Source organism: Sipha flava, unplaced genomic scaffold, assembly GCF_003268045.1.
Source record: "Sipha flava isolate LNK unplaced genomic scaffold, YSA_version1 81_pilon_pilon, whole genome shotgun sequence".
Taxonomy (NCBI): domain Eukaryota; kingdom Metazoa; phylum Arthropoda; class Insecta; order Hemiptera; family Aphididae; genus Sipha; species Sipha flava.
Window position 1 is genome coordinate 1,209,746 of NW_020273623.1, and position 22,099 is coordinate 1,231,844.

A 22,099-nucleotide genomic window follows, 5' to 3' on the forward strand; every position below is an offset into this window, starting at 1 on the left:
GTTGTAACAACCATATCATAAGGAGTTTAAGTTGTGTACATAAGTGCATAATAAATTAATTTCTGGATACACGGAATACCCCTCTAAAACTTGACATGCAATTTACACAGACCCCTCTAAGAGATAGCATGCATTCGGATATTTTTTTATTTTTGGCATACAATACGGATGCAGCCCTCAAATCTTGGTGACATTATAGGGAGTCGCAGCCTCAAAAGATTGAGAACACTTGGACTAGAATAATTATAGTCCGTGGTGTGAACTTAGATAATATAATATTCTATTATATATAGGTATGAGACCACACCCCATAGGAATAATGTAAAAATATAAATAGTAGGTAATTACAAGTATTTAATTTTTTGGAACTTTTATTCAAGATCGATACATATCTATAATAAAATATTTTTATATATTTTTATCACGTTTTAAGATATAATACAATTATAATATTTATAACAAAATTGTAAGCAATCTGAACCATGGTAAACTGCAGTAACCAATGGCGTAAATTAGGTCTTATGGTCTAAGGTTGTGCAGAGGCATATTCTCAACCTATTGTTTTAAAACACCAATCTTTCAATTTCCTAAGTAAAATCCTTTCCAATTAACTATATATTTTCTCATTTAGGTATTTCTTTAAATAATAAATATATTTTGAATTATTTTAGCAGTAAAACATTTATTATTATAATATTAATAAAAAAAAACAGTCAACATTTTTATTTATTTCAAGATGAGACGACGTCATTTTTCCACAGATTCCGAATCGAGTTCACCAACTACTTGGTCAAAATTAATAAGCAATAAAAGCAAAAATAAGCAATAATAAGCAATATGAGGAGCAACTTAGGAATACACAGACGCTAATCAAAGAGCAGATTAGGAATGAAACATTTAAAAAAAAAAAAAATTCGGAGCGGTGACGTATAAACACGTCTTATTTTTAACACTGTATCCTCTAGACTCATCATTAGTAATAATTTATAATATCTGTATATCTGGTAAATTCATTTTTATTTGTAGCAAAACCACATAAAAAACTAGTAGATGCACTACAAAACTATATTCATATTACAAAAACATTATTATTATATTTTATTAAAGTTATTTTTGGCATTTATTAAATCATATAACTCAATTAAAAATTAAACATTAGGTACATTTTTAATTAAAACAAAATCAAAACTACGTATTTAATATAAATAACAAATAAATGTTGGATTATCAACGTTGAACAATTTTTACTTCTACAATGCTTATTAATTATTTAGTAATAGATATTTATATAATTTTAAATTTTCATTAATTTTTAAATAGTTTTATTCGAATGTTAATGAATTCTTATTAAATGTTCCAGGTTAAACATGAAAAATAAAATCTAAATTTAAAGTCGAATACAATTTTTTTTTAAATTTGTAGGTCCAAATCAAGTATAAATATTGTTTCAATCATTGTGATTGACAAATGCTTTGTGTGATGATATAGAGCTGTTTCGATACAAAAGAAAGTTAAAATTTAAATTTAAAAAGTTTTTTTTTTTTAAAAATATTTAATATATTTTAATTTTCTACTTTATAATTTGAGATTGTAAAAAGTATCAAATGTGTAAGATTCACAAAAACTAAAAAAAAAAAAAAAATCTTCTAGTCCATAATATATTATGAGCAACCGAATTACTTCCCGTTTGAAAAAGATATTTTATTAGATTGAGCCGAATTGGTTCCCGTTTGTTTTCAGGTCAAATAGTTACAATTTTAATTTTTAATAACTGGTAGGTTGTATAAACATAATTGGCACAAAGTATACATTTTAATTAGTACTTTGATTACGTTCATGATACATACATAATATCATACAGTACATTTCCACTGAAAATTTGGGCTAGATATGACAAAAACGTTGATAGGACTAAAAAATTGTTGGGAATTGTTCCATTCAAAGCTGAATAACGAATTTAAAAGTGCCCATCCTAATATATTTAATTTTATGGAGATTTTAGTATTCAGACATTACATTACATAAAATTTCGAAGTTATAATATAAGAAAACTTATAAGCAAACATGAAAGAAATAACAAATACTTGGAAAACTGGGTGGTTGAGTAAATTGATGAGAATCTTACGTGAATTGAATATTTAAAGAAAGTTTGCTTCAAATTTGCAAATTAATTATTTTAAATGTTATTTATTATATTTTAACATATGTATTTTGTACATCTAATCTAAGTGATGACTACTAATATAACTAGGTAGTTGACTTCCAAATCAACAACTTTAAATTTTATATATTTTTTTAACACACATATTTAACATACGAATACATATCGTAGATATTTACATTTTTAACAAAATCTACTTTTAAGTTGACAGTACTAAGCCTGTAAAAGTGAGAAGAAAAATTTGGGCAATTAAACGGGAATTAATTTGATTCAACTTAATAAAATGCCTTTTTCAAACGGAAATCTATTCGGCATATGATGTTGGGGCTTAGGAACAAATTCGGTACATAATTTTAATATTGACTATTAAAACTATTATTGACCATAATAATTTTGACTATTTAAATTATGTATCAAATATAATAAGTTCAAGTTATTTGCAATATATATCCCTATAAAGTTATTATTTGCAAGGATCACGTATTATAAATTAATATATATGAATATATATACACACACACACACACACAAATATATATATATATGTCTGTGTGTGTGTGCGTGTGCGTGTGTGTGTGAGCGTGTGTGTATAATTATTAGGGCTCGGAAGTTGATTACCTTAAAAACATTAAAAAATGAACTAAAAAAATTACAAATATTTGTTTTAAATTAATAAAAATAAATTACTTAAATATTTTACTCTATTTTATTGTAATATTCTATTTACATTACCAAAACTTACAAATTACTCAAAATATGACATAAAAATTACAACAAATGTCCTTAAATATGAAATTAAAAAATTACAAATATTTATTTTATAACTTTATTAAAAAAGCTTTAAAATTACTCAAAAATCAAAATAATTGCAATGTACAATTAGAGCGTATTTGATGTTATCAAAAGTAAGTGAACGACGATTATCTTCTTATAATTATTTATATTTTAAAAAATTTCTCTCCTCGTCCACTGAAATGATTGACAGACGCAGACGAGCACTAACCGACTTTTAATTTTCACCATTTCGAATATTGTACCAAAAAATAATAAAATTTAAATATAATAGGTATTATTCACTATGATACAACAATGACACGATGATTGTAATCGACGAGTTAAAATTGGATACTAATAGAATATTAGGAAAAAAATAATAAAATGCAGGTATAATAATATTCACAATATCACGATGAGTATAATCGGCGAGATAAAATGGACAAGTCTTAAGTTATAGGCATAATGGGAAAGAAACGATAAGAAGTGAACTAGTGTGAAATCAGTAAAAATGACTTAAAATGTGGAAAAATTACCTACAAATGTCAAAAATGAATAAAAATTAATAAACACCAAAAATTTAATAAAAATGCTAAACAAAAATTAGTTATTCAGATTCAGATGTTAATGAAACACATTTGTGGCCAAGAGAGCATCGTCTAAAATGTTCCAAAAAAAAAAATGCAAAATGCATCAAATTTCGAGCCCTAATAATTATCAATACACTTTAAAAACATAATAATAATTATTAATTCAATTATGGTGCAAAGGGAATTAATAACCCCGTCGTATACAGTTTTCCATTCAAACTGCACTGATCTCAGGGACCGTTGACGGTGTTGCATGTCGAGGAGTAGCAGCGATGTGCCACAAGGCGCGTATTTATGGCGCATAGATTGTAAACATGGAGGAGAAACAGTGATCATCGATGGTTGGAGTAATGACGCCATTACTGTTGTCATCAGTTCGGGCTCAGCCGCGGCTGGGCCGCCTGCATGATAACTCGATGACGTCACACCGTTTACCGACGAATCACCAACTACGCCGCATTAACAACGACGACAGACTGTCACTGCCGCCGCTTTCGCAGCTGGTTAGCAATAGTCTGCTGCAGCACTACCACAAGCGGCGGACGCACTATCAGCTCTTCCAACGGACAGTGTTGCCGCTACCGGTGACCGGACGGCGGGTACCATTGTACGGTCGGTGGAGTGCGCAAGTGTACGAGAGAGAAATACTCGAGCGTGCGGACCACCCTGCGGGGACGTGTGAGACGTCTAAGCCCCGATCGTATGTGGTGCGCGTGCGAGATAGAGTGAGCGAGTGTGACCGAGCAATAAAGAACCATTAGCGTCGGCCATCCTTGTCTAATGTAATTCAATGGTGGACAAAACCTCCCGATGGAGGCCGCGTAATTTGTAAATATTATATCATAACGAAAAAAAAAAAAAAATATTATCAAATAACACATACCTAATATATTTATTATTTCTTATATTTATTTGTATATGTGTATGTATGTAAAAAGGTGTAAAAATATTTCGTGTTGTATAATTTTATTAAGTTCTGTTCGTTCGTTTTAGTGAGTGTGCGATCGTGAGTGTGTGTCTGTGTGTGAATCCTGTGTGCCGGCTGTACGCTCTAGAAGTATATCGTATTAATATTAAAAGTATTATTAAAAGAATATAAAAAATCATAACAATTAGCATATTATATTGCAATTACAATATTTCGATTAATTGATAGCAGTGTAAAATAATCCATTGGTTTTTGCTGAACGTTTACCATCTATTCCACTGGTTCTACGTTCACCATCCGCCGATTATTGTTACAAGTAAGCTGTTCAATTATTAAATTAAATTTGTTAGCCAAGTACCTTTGATAGAATGTTTGTACAGCTCTGATTTATACATAATAATCTCAACACTTGTGCTATGGTCTTATTGAGTGTATTCTGTCTATAAGTTATACTATTGTTATAACATATTTAAATTTAAAATAAAATATTTTTAAATATTTCAATTAATATAGTTAATAAAAAATAAAGTAATTCAAATTATTATAATATAATAATATTATAATATATTATATATAATATAATATAATATTATATTATTATTATTATTATTATTATTATTATTATTATTATTATAATGATGAGTTCATACATTTACTAGTATACGTAGCAACTATTTTTGGATAATGGATACTACTGTTGATCACCACCTATTTAAATGCATTAGTTTTTTTTTAAATGGTTCAAAATCTACTAAATTTATAATGAGGGAAAAATACTTATCAAATGTTCATGATTAGTAATATTATTAATTATGAATATAATAGTAAATATTCGTTGATTTGTAAATTTGTTGTTTTTTTTTATTTATAAATGTTACTATGTTAAATTTAGAAATGTAACATTTGTAAATATAAAAAAAAACTAAAAATTTATAAATCAACAGATATTTACTATTATAGGTATTCATAATTAATAATATTACTAATCATGAACATTTGATAAGTATTTTTTCCTCATTTTAAATTTAGTAGATTTTGAATTATTTAAAAAAAACTTATGCATTTAAATAGGTGGTGATCATTTATGTCAACATTATGTTAAATTTAAAAAATTTATAAATTTCCAGTTATCTTTGTTATATGAAAGCGTTTAATATATTGTTATGTTATCTTGATTTAGTTTAAATTATCCACTAAGTATTTCATTTAATATTTCAATAACTATTACAGTGTAAACAATTTTGAAAAAAAAAACAGTTCCTGTCATTAAATTTGTTTATACTTCAATTCAATGTTTTTTATTGGAAAACTTGCATTTACTTTTTTTAATTAATTGAAACTGATAATCAATTTAAAACATGGATTTTTAATTATTTAGTAAAATAAATAGTTCATCACCTTATAATCTAATAAAAATTGATTATACAATGTGTATTATGTTATTATAATGTTTTTGAATAGTGTTTTAAATCTTTGGAGATCTTATGTCTATATTCCTACTACTTAGATTTATTGAACATTGTCAGTTTAATATAAATATATTTGTATTAATATCAAAAATATCAAATATATTTTTGATGATATCAGTTGTATTATGGTTTATAATTTTTTAAAGTGTACTAAATTAGTTTTTATAAATTATAACTATTTCCTAATTTGGAAAACTGAAGATTTTTAATCATTGTGTTTGTGTAAGCAGTGATAAGTGAACTTTTACATTCTATACTAATCGTTTAGAAATTGGCACTGTTCAATTATTTTAACTATAATAATCAAAGCAAAAGTAACATTAGTATTGATTATTATATTTTAAAGACATTAATGCATTAAGTCATATAAATAGTAATGATTTATTATTTTTTTTTGTATGCTAAAAAAATTTTCAATGATATTATTTTTCAAAAATATTTTTATTTAGAATTACATATTTGTATATTAAAATAAATATTGAAATACAATTTGTTTATATTGTCTATTGTAATATACAGTCATTTTGTGATTTATTTTATAGTTGAATTAAATTACCTTTAATATTTTTCATTGTATTTTTCTTCTATAAATATGCGCTATTCAATGTTGACCATTTTCATTATTTTTTGCCTTTATTGGTTCATTTACTTTGTATTTCTTTGTACATTTTTATAATGTGTTATATATCATTTGAGATAGCTTAAACAATTTAATTGGACTATATTTTGCTGAGTTACCAGTTTGAATTTATATAATAATTAAGTTTGTTATATCAGTATATTAGTCAAATTTCAAAATAAATCTTATAATTTATACTAGTTTTGAAAATTTTATTTTAGATTCTTTACATTTTCAAATGAAGTGGTTAGGCGCAGGAAATGTACCTGTTTCCAGCACAAATAACACAGTGTTGAATAACAATGGTAATCATTTGCAAGTAAGTTATTATTGATTTTAATGAATAATTATTCATTATGATTTTAATTATTTTTCTACTTTTCCCAGTAAAAATTTCATATTTTTTTCGTTCCTATTGTATTTTTTTCTAATATTCTATTATTCAGCATCTATTAGTCCATCATAATTCATTAACATATTTATTATTTTATATATTGTATGGAAAGTGCTAGCCTTTGTATTAAATTGTCTGTATTTGTATTGCTCATTTTTATTTTTTTTTTGTTTTAAATTATAATTAATTGCTGTGCAATATCCAATAAGATTACAAAACTAAAAAATAAAAAAATTTTATTGAAAAATTGTAATATTTTATTATTGTAGGAACATCAACAACAAATAAATGAAAACGAACAAAGTGGAGACAACGTATTACGACAAACAGTACAGGAAGAACCAATTATCAATTATGTATTTGACTGTGCTTCAGGTGAATCACAAGAATATGGATTACATTCTGCACCATTGCCATCTAAACTGCCACAGCCTAGGTGGCCAGCATCTTCTGAAGACTGTTTTTTAGAGCAAGTGAGTTAATCTAAAAATTTTGTTATATTTAACTGTACTTAAGAATATAGGACAAAAGTGAGGTTTTGAGGTATGATTGGCTATTATTTATGTTTAAGATGCAGGAGAAATGGAAATATTTCTCTGCCAAAATGTCTCAACCTCCACCTCAGATATCTGAAGTACCAAATGTACAATATCAGTTACAACCAATATTAGTAAAAGTGAGAATTCATTAGAACATTTTTACTGCATATATACATTTTTAAATTGAAAAGTTTTGTTTTCAATTTTATTTTTGTATTGCACGTTAGATGGGTAATGTTTTTTGTGGGAGGGAAAGGATTGATATGTCATTATAAGTGTATTTTTTTTGACACTAAATTTTAAAACCTATTGAAAAGGATATCTGCAGTTATTATTTAATTTTTAATTTTTATTGAAGTATGCTATAGATAAAATGAATTTAATCAATTGTTAAAAAATGAGACTTTTAAGTTAATAATTTATATTTGTTGCTATCCAATTGCCATGTATTGATGTGTAGGCTCAGCAATAGTTTAAATATTAATATAAATATTGAAGAAGAAATATTAAATATTATTTATTATTTTTATTATTAATTTAAGCCTTGGTAACTATAGTTATTGACTGGTAGTGATATGATGAGTTAGTAGTAGAGTAACATTTGGACTAGTCTTTAGATTACATATATTTGAGAACATGGCTTTTTTGCTAAAAACTTGGAATTTATCCAAAAGCTTATACCACCAGATGGTGTTTAATTGCAGTACTCTTCAGTGACTTAGACTCACCAATGTACCATACCTGACATAACCATGCTGCTATTTTATATTTATTTAATACTACAAAATAATTAAATATAATAAGTGAATCTTATCTTAATATATTATAAATTTCCTATATTAATGCTTTTTGGATTTTTAATACAACATGTTAACACTAATTGAATAAACCATATCTTTGTGCACAATTCTGTAATTTGAATTCTGTTTCTTTGTGTGTTTTTATTACATAAAAATATACATTTTTATGACCTTCAAAGTTTTTTTAATTTAATTAGACAAACACATCCATAGTATAACTTTTTCCATGGGTTTTATATCCATAGAATTTCCATAGAGTCTTGGTCAATTTTGGACATAGAGAGTCGGTTAAACTACTTAGTGGTTAGAATAAATTTTTTTCATTTAAGAAAAAGAAGTTATACTGCACATGTGCATGTCTAATTTAGTTTAAAAAAAAAAAAATATTCAAATTGTAGGGCTCTATGTAAATTGTTCTCAATTAGCTTTTATACAATGTATTTTATATTTTTTCATTTGATGAGTAAGTAAAATATAAAACCATATTTATAGACCATCTATATTTTCTTCTATGATAATGTCTTAAATTAAAAATTGAATCTATTATTGTTTATTTGTACAATTATTGCTTTAGTTAAGACATGAGCATGCATTTTATATCTTCTAATTATTATTTTGAGGTATTTGAGAAAGTAGTTTATCAAATTTATTATATATATTTATACATATATGAAATTCATGTTGGATTTTAGTATTTTAATAATAACGTTGAATAAAAAAAAAGTTGATGGTATGTTATAATTTATAGTATATTTTATAGATTATAGATAATTTATTTAATTAGTATTGCAAATTAAATTTCAATATACATTTATGTTGTTTTTATAATCTTATTAGTCTGGAGAAGGTGGCACAGAACAATACGTTTACGGAGCGCCTCCAGGATTGCATCCATATCAGCAGCATATGGCAGATTTAGCAAGTTCATCAATGGCACATAACTCAGCCCATGCAATTATGTCAACACAACAGCAACATACTATGGATTTACATGTGCGAAATGGAGAAGTATGTTCTTTTTGTTAATATTTTACACTTAACACAATTATCTGCACTTATTAATTTTGTTATTATGATAAACAAATTTGAAGGTTAAAATAAATAATAGATATTTAAATTTATATATAATTAGACCTGTACAAAACAGGTGCTTTTTCAATGAAAATATCTCTTGGATGAAAATTGTATTTAATTCACATTTATATTGTAGGTCTTATTCTTTAGAAACTGAAAATATGGGAGGGGGAAAAGCAAGTATAATAAGAATGTTGTAAAAGTTTATTTTCAGCTAATTATACTACAATCAACAATATGCATTAAAATAAGAATATATTAATTTGTTATGTAGATTGATGTAAACAAGTTTTTACTGTTGTTAATTCTGTAGAAGTATTGTAAATATCGTAACAGACATAGATTAGGATTATGGAATTTCAGATTATTTAAAGATATGATTTTATTAGTGGTTTTTTGGATTTATGGATTTAGTCTACTTTGTCATTTATATAATAATTTTAATGTTTTAGTTTATGCATAAACATTTGTGTTCAATCATTTATATTTTCTATAGTTTTGATTTATCATCGATCTATTTCATAATTTTGGTTGAGTATGTTTCAGCTAGCTGTATATTTAATAGTTTTGATTTATTTAGTTTATTATTCCAGATTACATTAGAATAAATTATGTTTATGTGAGTCATATTTTAAGTTAATATAAAAGAAACTTGTATGTATTATTTAGAGAATTTAGAACAGGGGTGGCCAACCCAAATGATCTTGTGGGCCACTTTGGAAATACATTACGATCATGCCGGCCATCTATAAAATTATATTAGTAGTTTGCCCCAATACAAAAAAATTTGGAGTAAACATTTTAAATAGGATTAATTATTATTATAAAATAAGTTTTAAGAATTTCAGAGAGTTGATCCTTACATTATTAGTTTGTTTTTTTGGTTTATGGATGAATTCTTTAAGAGTTCTATTTTTTTTTTTATATTGTACTAAGTATTTCATTAATATGATCTCAAATTGGGATGATTTTTATTTTTACGTAGTACTTGAGTATTGTCTTCTTTGAAAATGAATATTAAATATATTTATTTTTTCATTACAGTTTTAGTATTAATTAATTTAGTTTCTACAAACTTAAATTCCAAGTAATTATTAATGTATTTTTTTTTATTACTTAAAATCACTTTTTTCACAATTTAGATTTCACTTTTAAATCAATTGGAATTTTTTTTTACTTATACAGGCAATACATTTTAAATTCCATTTTTTTAAAGTAAAGTTTATTTTTGGAAATTTGTGCTTAAAATATTTGTTTAGATTTTATAAATGTTTGTCGAAATTTATAAAAAATTAAAATATGATTTTATATAATTAAATTTTATATCTATATGTTAACAACATGTATCCTAATATTCTAAATTAATTTACCTAAATAATATTACGTACTATGTAATAATATTGTTTGACCTCACAATAGTTACAGCCTAAAAGAAGAAAACTTTAAGCTTACCCTTCATATCTAGATAATAGTGATAGTTAATTTTATCATAGAATCTGATTTTAGGTAAAATGTTTTAAGATTCATTGAAGTATTTTCTCATACTCAAAATTTCGTGTTATAAATTTCTTAAAAATGATCAAATTGTATCTCATAAGATAGTTAATTGGACTCTGGAGGTTTTTATTAATTTATTAATTTTTTTTATTAAGTTCATTTTTATTAAATTAGATGTTATTAAAAAATTGTAAGTAGTGAGATTTAACGACATTTTCCCAACCTCTTAAAATATATTTTTTATTAAATGAATAGTGTTTTATTTATTAACTATAAATATTTCAAAATAACTTTTTTAATCATTTTCATGGAATATACATTTTTAATTAAATTATTTCATCAAAACATATAATTTATTTTTATTATTTTAATTCTAGAGTTTTTTTTTTAAAGATTTTGCAATTGCAAATTTATTGAGATATCATGTTTCTTGTATTCATGTTTGGAAAAATATCAAATTTATATTGTGACAGTTTTATTGATTATGGCACAATAAAAATTAGTTAATTAAAAATAATTCAATATTGTGTTTTATCAACTAGAAATAAATAATTTTCACATCATTGATATTATTATAATTTCAATGGAATATGTTTTTTTGCTTATTAAGTGATACAAAATATATAGAAAATAATTTTAATTATATAATATTACATTTTAATCTATAATATTTATAATAATGAGATACTATGTAAGTATTTAATTAATTTAAGTAATACTTCTAGAGTAGATAGCCATACGGAAAAAATAAACTAGAATAGATATTAGATACAGTTTTTAGAAGAACTATATATTTTATTTGTAACAAAATTAATTGTTAGTATAATTTTGGCTAATATATTTTTGGTTGACTTAGAATACTTTTATTTATATATTAAATTATAAAATGATTATTACATATAAGATAACCATTATGTATATATTACACGTGAAATTTATATTATAATCATTACAAGTACTTTGAAACCATTGAAAATAGCTCAAGTTCATATTTTATAACATATTTGTACATAATATGTATAATTATCATTCGTAAAGTCTCAATAATATTAATATAATGTAAGCATAGTGTTCCATAAATTACGTCATAGCGTTATTATTTACAGTTACCGTCGTAATAGAATGAAGTAGTTTAAATTTGTTCTCGATAAATATTTTAAAACGTTCAATTTCTTTTGCTTTGAAAAATTAATATTACAATAATTGTAATTATTATATAATTGAAAGTATAGTCTCTTTAAGTTATGCGACAAAATTCAATTTTTACCGTTACATTTCTATTGTGGAGATTAGACCAATTATCAGAAATAGTTTAAATTTTAAACGTGTTTAAACAACACTTACTGTATTGCTAATAATCAAGCTGTGTATTTCGGTGTGTGATTAGACTATATTTATCTTGTTTTTTTACGCCTAGAAAACAATTTCTACTGTCCCTTGTTCGTAAAATTTATATTACCCTTATCTGTTTAACTAGGATTTTGTCGTAAACTTAAATATCGTCTCACTGCGTTATCATAAATTTACGCTCAACGGTCAGCTCTGGATTCGGACGTGTGAAAACACGTGCATGTGGTTTGTCTACCTGTTGTAGTGAGACGTCATAATCCGCTTGTCTGTAAGCGATCGCTACTCTGGGGTTCAGTGGTGGTTTTATGGATGGGGCAAGGGAGCCTGAACCTCCTCAGGTCCTGAACTTAGTCTGTGGTATATTATTTGCTCTAGTTTAAAATACTATGTTATGTTTTTTTTCGTCAGTAAGAATTACATTTTAAGTACTTACCTAATAAATTATTAGAGGGTTAAAAGTTGTTGTTTTAATATATTATAAGATAATATTAAAGGACTCCCTCCCCCTCAGAATTTTTTTAAAACTGCCATTTCTGTTGCCGAATATTTGTGAAAATATCGAAAAGATGTGTTTTAATATATTTTGAGAGGAAACAGACAACATAAACCTGATGCTAATTCGCGACTCATCGCCCTCGTATATTATTGTTATTTATTTATCGTATATTATTAGTACTTTTAGGTTGTTACAGATGCACATAATTCTTATATATTGTACACCGACGAGCTCGTGATGGGGGTGAAGCCGTAGCTTGCGTGAAAATCGAAATTTCTGACCGGAGTGATCAGTTACCGGTGGCGGCGGCGGAGGTAGTGTTCGCCACTCATGTGTTTGGAGGAATAAGTATTCCGCGGTGTCGGCATGAGTAGCGCTAGCGGATGATTGGGTGGTTGAGCGAGCAGTGGGGCGACCGGCAGGCGGCAGCCGCTGCCGCAGCTACCGCGTCAGCAGTGTGTGTCCGTGTGCGCGTGCAAAATGTTGCCGTTTTGGCATGTCCGTTAAAGGAACGAGTTCGTTGCAATTTGTTATTATTTACTTCTATCGATTGGCCGTACACATTTTGTACGCTGATAATAATATCGTTCCTTTGTGTAAATAGTGTATAAAATTAATAAATATCTCGTGTAAATTGTTTGTTGTCGAATCCGTCGCGTGTGCATGATTCACGTTGACCACAATACCATGAAAGACATGGGCACGGACATGGTGAGTAATACTGTATAGTATTATCGATACGTCGCAGCAACAGTTATCTGTGGTAGTAATAGCAACAATAGTAGTTGTTTTAGGAGTGTGCTTCAGCGACGGATGGGTCTGCGTCTAGCAATCATGTCCTGGCAGCAGCGTGCTACTATTTATTTGTCGTGCGTGTTTTATTAATACAAGTGTGTGTGCGACGCTCCTGATGTGTTGTCTAGTCACTGCTTGCTGGCTGCTCGGCCGGCCGGCCGGCCGGATGCTTTTGTTCTCGAGCGCGCGTTTACGCACAGAACGTTCCCATACGGCCGCCGTGATGAGTGCGTGTGGGTGCATGTGCGCGCGCGCGTTCTAGACCGATTTTCAAGGTTAGGAAACGGTGTTGCGGCGAATTCGCATTGTCTATGCGTGCGCGCCACAAGGTTTGGCACAGAAAATGTGCACTAATATCGCCTGCCCCGACCCCTGAAGTACATGTTATTGTTCGAACAAAGACGAATTTAGTTCGTTTTAGCTGACGCTCTATCACGTTTTACACACTATTTACGATAATTTACGTCCGTTATTTTCTGCGAAAAACGCTTGTAAATCACGTATGGCTTTCACGAATATGCGTTGGCGCGTGTACAAGCGGCGCAATGTATTCTTATAAATACATAACATTCATAATACGTATATACACTAATCACACATGATACGCGCCGTATTATTTGAGGTTATGATTCCATTGTTGTGTTGTGTATACGGCGACGGGTGTTCGTCTGCAAGTAGTGGTAATGCGGTGTGTTATGTGTGTGGTGCACCTTTTGCTTAACGTTTTTTACGGTCGTCTGGCCTCATACGCATGTTTAGAGGGTACCACGAGGGCCGGTCGGTAGTATTTGCTATGCATATGCCGTGTCTGGTGCAGGTGCAGGTGTGTCACGTTTAGGTTTCTCGTATCGAATGTTAGGAGCGATACCGTTACAGCTGATCTGCGTGTGCGGCCATCGGTTTTTCTCACCCTGTATGTGTATTCCTCTTGACTGGGCAATCTCACAATGTGTGTTGACCATTGGATATTTTTAGTTATATTATTGTAAAAAGTAATCGCGTGAAATTTAAGTATTGCTGGCTAATCAAGTAAAAATTTGATTACCAATTAATTAAACATGGAAAAGTAATTAAAATATGTGAATATATGAATTGTAAGTTTACAATGTATATGATATTATTACGAAATATGCTTTTTGTGTTGGATTTTGAGCATTGATGTTAGTAATATATTTGTCATAGCGTACGGATTTAAATTTGTTTGCAATATTATTTTCTTATAAATACACTAGGTTGTGGTTTTATTATTGTGCGATGGATAGTTTGGTCGATTCGTATTGGCCTCGTATCAATATTGTTCCTTTCGCTTTTAATTTAATCGCAGTATGGTCTTTTTTTTTGCCATGTGATAAATTTAAAATATAATTTATTGACTTAATTACGCTATAGTTTTTATAATTGGTAATATTATAAACAGTTCTATATAATAGATAAAAGCTATTTACATCACATTTTATGTAAAATTTGATTATTTTTAAATTAGTGTAAATACGTTGTTAATTTTTTTTATATTATATTATCTGTTTTAAAATCTAATTAAACTATAAAATAGTTTTGATTTTATTATTGCATGGTGTTTTAATAGTCATTAGGTTTCTATTAAACTATTGAACACAATTTGTCTGTTTAAAATTGATATTACATGAAATGAATTACAACAATATGTTGATGATTTTATTCATGATTTTTAAGAAAATATTCATATGGAAAAGAATAACTAATAATGCTGTCATTATTATATTATCATGTTGACATGTTGTTTCATAAATATTTTAAATTCTCATACCGTGGAATTACAGTTGCCACTTTTTTTTTTTTATAAAATACTACTCATTTACTTAAACCATTAGTTTACAAGTACCATTTGATAAATTTAATTATTTTTTCTGTTTTTACTTCTTAGAGGCCGGGATTTAAGAGTTGTGCATGTATATATAAATGGATAGGAGTAGCCAAAGTACAAGATCTAGATACTTGATGAGACCGTTGTTTTATTTTGTGTCACAATTTAAAACAGTATAAATATGTCGGCTAAATATTACATTTGTTAATGTTTAAAAAAAAACAAATATTATGGTGAAAAATTCCTTGCTTGTGGTAGTTATCTGTATTTGTTCAGAATTTATGGATAACTATCAGTTTTTACTTGCATGCAATGATTATAATTAACTTTCGAATATACCTAACTCAAAAATTAATTATCCGCTAATTTATTTGATTTATTGCGTTTTGTTATAAATATTGATATAGAGTAAGTTTTTATTTAGTTTTTGGATATCTGCCATTGGTGAATAAATACTAGACAATCAACCAAAGTAGGCCGTTGGTCTGTAAACCTGGGATTGAAGTGCGTGCACGTTGGCTGCTACCTGTGAGTGCGCGCGACTCGTGTGGTTATTTCTAGACCCCTTTCCCTCCACACGATCATTAATGGATGTATGATGTTGTTCTGGGTGGAAGGGATAATACTGCTGTAGACGAAAGAACGTTTGAACGATGGGGAGCGAGGTAGCAACACGTGGGTGTTGTCGGGTTTAGTTTGAAACCTTACTGGGCGGTACGCCTGATCAATAAATCGCGTAGTATCTATCTGCCGTAGCGTTTGTTTTGTCACCCCCCACGTGTTTTTACATTTAAACTTATCTTTTTATAGTTTTTATTTATTACATAAATAAAAATATTTAGTTACTATAAGTACTATATTATACTATTAATTAGTGCAAAGGTACATTTTTATAAATTTTTGTTATTGTTGTTATTTAATTTTTCGTATAGTTTATGAATGTTTATATTAAAAAAAATATTCTAAAGCATGTTTTTATTAGCTATTGTATTAGTCACTTGTATAAATTGTATTATATGTTTTCGGTAGTGTTTTCGAAATGTTTTTGATACAATAGTTTATTACGCAATCTACTTACCCAGCAGCACCCTTAAGTTTTCAAAAACTGATTTTGAAAGGTTTCTCCTTTGGTTTTGCCCTATAAATAGTTACAAAATGGTAACAGCGAATGACTTAGGTAGGTATATGTAATTAACTAAAATATTTTTCTTTTGTTCTGAATTATATTTATATTTGTATAAACTACATCACAATAACGTATTTAATTTTATTTATTATAAAGTTGTTTAAATTAAACGTATTTGTGATTATAAAATGTAGTTATTACTAATGATAAGTTACATATGAAGGTACATAAGGAACATAATCCTTTCATAAGAAAGTTGATTTATATTACGTTTGTTATGTAATTAATTTTGAATTCCTCTTAGTGTTTTTTTCGACACATTTACTATAGGGATATATTTTTAGCTTATTATTATGTATTGTTTAGTAGTTGTAGGAAATTGATTTTCAAACTATATTTAACTATAAACTTATTGTTTGATAATGATAATGATGGCATATTTTGCTGTTCTCTTACGGTAGTAAAATCATGACTGGTACCCCATTTAAAAAAGTTAGGATAAAAATCGCAGTACCCTTTGCTATTACACTCAACGATGCTTATAATCGATAAAACAGAGATGTAAAGTTTTTCCTTTGTTATGTTTATAGGTATTTAGTACTCTTTATTTAATATATTTCAATATATGTACTTAAAAATCCCTCAATTGAATTATATTTGTTATATAATATCGTTTGGAAATTATTAAGTATAATTTGATGATTTACTATAGTGTACGAGAAAAAAAAAATTATGTATCTCAACTAAAGGAATATGATAAATAATATGAACTAGGTGTATCACCTGTATTTTATTATTTTTTACAATGAATATCTATAAAATGATGTATGCAAAGTGTTAAAATATAGGTAATCATATATAATCTTAGGTATACAACAAATTTATAAACTACTTTAATTACTTCATAGCACTACTACTTTATTCTTTAATGTATTATAAATTGTATAAGTTATTGCATTTCTTATTGTATAGATTTTTTTTTTATAGTGTCAAGGTGTTTATTGTTATGAAGCCAAGAAATAACAGTTAATTATTCTGCATTATTATTTTTAATATTGAAGTATTAAAGTAGTATTTTTATTAAACTTTTAATGTAGAATTTTATCATAATTTATTTTTACTACGTAGTCTGATAGTGTTAGCAATTAATTTTTAATGCAGTAATCCATATCATTTAGCAATTTTTTTTATTTATTATAACAAAAATTAATTTTAACCATAAAAAAATGGTTTTTGATGCATTTTATGTATTTGGTGTATGTAGATTCAATTGTAAAATAACTTAATATCCTCATTAATACCTATCTTTATTTGTACCTATTACCTATTAATATAAATTTGTAGCTAAGCTAAAGTCTGATAAGTTTTAGATAAACTGTATTTAATGTTATTAATTCATAATCAAAATGTAACTTTAACGACATACATTTAGGTAACTATTATTCAAAGTAATTTATTAGTGGAAATAAATAAGTAAAATGCATATCCTGGAGTATTTAAGATATGTACATTGTATGACCGATTTCGAATAAAAGTTTATTGTCCAGTAAATCACAAAGTCAAAAATTTTGGATTTTATTTTATAATTTATTGCCTAACTTCAGGGTTCTTCAGTATTTTTACTCTGTGATCCTAATTTAGTGAAGTCCTAGTGTTTTATGATTTTTAGAAGTCAATTTAAATCAGTTAAATTTAAATTCAGAGTAGTAAAAATATAAGTTTTTAAATATTGTTATTAAAAGACTAACATTATTATGCTAAATTATAAAATTAATAACATGTATATTAATGGCATATGTTTTGATTCTGGATTAAATTATCAGAATACTCCATTGTTATTTTTATCTACTTTTAATATTTAATATGCTTGTATTAAATATTTTATTTGAATATCTTATTTGGACAGGATATAATAAACTTATTACTGAACTAAACATCTGACTAAAGACAACCCCATTATGTCTATATATATTAGTTCATTACCGTACCCTTAAATACGAGTATATAAATAAGTTATATACCTGACATGTGTTAAAGAAATCGATATTTACTATCTGTTTTGTATTAACATTAAAATGTATCTACAACACGACATAACCGTTTTTTAGATTTTTTACGTGCAATGATTTTATCAAATAAATCACCTATCTGTACGTAGTTAATTTCGTGAAAATAAATATTTTGTTTGGCAGTAATTTTTATTTTGCATAAGTATATTATATATTAAATTCTTCTTTTATTGCTGCTTAAGGGTGAACCCTTCATAGCATGTTAAGGCATATATGCATTGTGTGATTAAAATTGTTTATTTGACAACGAATAATGATAATAATTATATTTTAATATTTATTATCTTTCCTTATCAATAGAGTAAGATTTAGTATATAATTTCACCATTTGAGCGAACCACATACTTCAAAATTTAGATTTTATTTTGATGATTAGTAGCAATAGATAAAGACTGGTTCGAGCTATTTTTAACAGCTTGTAAGAACCGAGCCATGTTTTAAAATTGTTGGTAATAAATCTTTTTAGGTTCCATATTGTCTAAAGTTTAGACTCTAAACTACATTAAGATTTGAATACTCATTTGTTTTTAATATTACTACCGCCTATAGTTAACAGGTTAACTATGACGCTAGAATAACAAGATTTGCTATTATCACCATGTTGGATCTAATAACCTTGCAATATACTTTTACCACTTGGCTTCGTAGAGTTTTAAAACCCTATTCATTAAATTAATTTAAATTCCGTCTAGGGCTGAGAGTAAATAGTTTATCGCTGGAGTATCTTTGATAATTTTTTTGAATTTTTTCTATCTTCAAGACCTGAGTTTTATCTTATTATCTTAAGAACATTATCTTAAGTATCATAATTAGTACTCATATATTTCTTGCCAATTTCTCATAGAAATTGATGTGTATTAATCAATTAATATAGTTTAAGCTTGTTGAGGTAAATGGTGTTAAAATGTATTAATTGTCTTTTTTTTAATTAATTAATTAATTTAATTATTATTTTAAATTTATCTTTAAAAAATTGTTTTGACTGTCAAAATTAATACTAGTATACTATTTACTAAAAAATATAGTTTGAATTGATGTATAACATTTTTTTGAATTTTTCACACTCGAGTAGTTAAAATCAAAAATGTATGACATATCGATTTGTAAGAGAGTTCTACAAAATAAAAGATGGTTAGGTTATATTTTAGGTTATGGTTAGGTGTCAATGAACATACCTGATAAATTAAATCGATTATTACTGTATTAAGTAAATGTATTTTATCACATTTAATACGAAAATCAATTTTTCTACGAAATAAATTTTGTGTAAATATTTGGTGGATATAGGTTGTAAACATTTAATTAGACTCACACGAATTACCAATTAGATAGGTTTGAGAGGTATTTTTATTTTTACATTTTATTATTATTAATTTTCTGGTAGTAATAGAAAATGTACAGTTGAAATAACAAGAACCAAATTATGTTAGAATGGTGTAGCTTATCATTATATAAATGCAGCCCTACAAGAATTACATTATCTTTTCCTTGATTGATTTATGAGAAGCTGAAAACAATGATCAATATTTTCAGGATATCATTTTGCCATTCAAAGATCAGATTTTAATCTGTTCGACTTTTTCTTATGAGGTTTTATAAACCCTGAGTTAATGCCAAATAAATAAATAATATAGGTGAATTTCAAATAATGTTGCTGATATCATTAGTCGAATACCATATTTGTTGGAGTTGATCTGATCAATGTATATAATAGTGTATTAAAGTCAATGGAAGAGGGGGAGGAGGTCGCATTAAACAGCTTTAGTAGTCAAAAAAAAAAAAAATATCAAGTGAAGTGTGTCGATGATGATTATTATAATTTGTAAAAATGTTGTTAATTTGTCAGGTATGTTCATTGATACCAAACCTAACCATCTTTTATTTTGTAGAGTTCTTTACTAATCGATACGTCATACTACATTTTTGATTCTGACTACTCGAGTGTGAAAAGTTCAAAAACAATGTTATACATCGATTCAAACTATAATTTTTAGTAAATAGTATACGAGTATTAATTTTGACAATCAACTCGATGTGTTAAAGAAAAGTCATTCTTGGAAGATAATAAAAAATTTAAAAGCATCTTCATTGGGTCATCCCAACGAGATCGCATATATTTATTACCTCTACTATTTTAGAAACACTATAGTTTTTTATATACTATGATTATTTATATTTAAAATACATGGTTGTGGTCATGACATTTTTGTTAAATTGTTTTTAGTATGTTTCTTTATAAAATATAATCAATTTTTTTTTAACGACCATATTTTTTCAAAAATAGTATTTTATTGATGTTTGGCATTTAATATTATTTCCTATCTTATACGATGATTGTTATATAAACATAAAATATAATTTCGTCGTAGGATTTAATCACCTCAAATTTATTGCCCAGCTTATTGCGGTTGAATATTACTCAAAATAATATTAAGTATTGCCTTATAATATTTTCCCTAACTTTTTTTTTTTTTTTTTATGTAAATCGAAAATTTATACAGAAGAATTCTTAAAAATGATCTTGGAAACTCATTAAAGCTATTGTAGAGTCACTACATATTTATCAAACTAATTTTTGTTTTATCAAATGTAGCTGATGAATATTTTATTAGGAAATTTACGAAAATTATTGTTTAGCGCAGTGGTTTTCAACCGGTGTGCCGCGAGATCAACTAGGTGTGCGGTGAAAATTGTCTGATATTTGAAAATACCGATTGATGATACTATGACAGCTAAATGTCAATTAATTGTGCAGATAAGACGATATATATATGTAAATTTTACGGTTTTAACCCAACTGGATATCTTAGAGCGTAGCCAGCCAAAGTATTTGTTGTTGTCAAGTGCATGAGTGTGCCGCGAAAACTTGTGATGTATAATGTGCCGTAAACAAAAAAAGGTTGAGAACCCCTGGTTTAGCGTATTAAAATACAATTAGTTAAAATTTAAATTAAGAATTTAATACTTATTTGTTTTTGAAAGCTGATCACCCCTGATTAAAAAAAAATATTGAAGTTACAGATGGGTTTACCAAAAGCTAAATGTAGATAACTTTATTATGAGGAATTATACTTTAATAAGCATTATTTATTATTAGAGTTAACGATAGTAAAATATTTTCAGATTTGAATATTTACTTCGATTTACTTGGTTTTCGTGTTTTGATAGTTTATGACCACCTATGATTAAAAAAATGTATTAGTTAAGTTATGGATTTGTTTACCAAACTTATTAATTCGGATAATTGATTATGTCTTATCAAAATCAAGTTTGACTTATAAGTTTGTTACATTTCATTTTAAACAGTATCTATTTTTAATTAAATAAATAAGGCTATAATCATACTACAAAATTCGTAATTCTTAAGAGTAAAATATTATGTTTATAACTAAAAACCATTAATAAAAACAACTTTTAAGTGCAATTTTGGGTATTTTTACTGCAACAGTGCAATCAGTTTTCAACGTTTTTTAGTGCAATAACTTCTGAGCCTTAATTATAAGGAAATAAACTTACATTACAAGAAACTGTATTATATATCAAATTAAATTTAGTTGATATTAAATATACATATG

The 22,099-nt window shown here is 26.7% G+C and overlaps 1 protein-coding gene across 11 annotated transcripts in view; it reads left to right on the forward strand.

Moving 5' to 3' along the window:
* Positions 1-4,424: 4,424 nt before the first annotated feature.
* The window catches only part of LOC112693203 (maternal protein pumilio-like), a 94,230-nt gene continuing 76,555 nt past the window's right edge, over positions 4,425-22,099 (forward strand). For 7 of the 11 annotated variants that reach the window (XM_025568166.1, XM_025568170.1, XM_025568168.1 and 4 more), the window contains exons 1-5: positions 4,425-4,769; positions 6,763-6,860; positions 7,205-7,408; positions 7,507-7,611; positions 9,112-9,282. In XM_025568166.1, the coding sequence (XP_025423951.1) occupies positions 6,780-6,860; positions 7,205-7,408; positions 7,507-7,611; positions 9,112-9,282 (561 nt within the window). In that variant the 5' untranslated portion in view covers positions 4,425-4,769; positions 6,763-6,779. Of the gene's footprint in view, positions 4,770-6,762; positions 6,861-7,204; positions 7,409-7,506; positions 7,612-9,111; positions 9,283-13,130; positions 13,403-22,099 lie in introns of those variants that run through there. The other 4 variants (XM_025568163.1, XM_025568165.1, XM_025568172.1 and 1 more) reach the window with 4 other exon arrangements.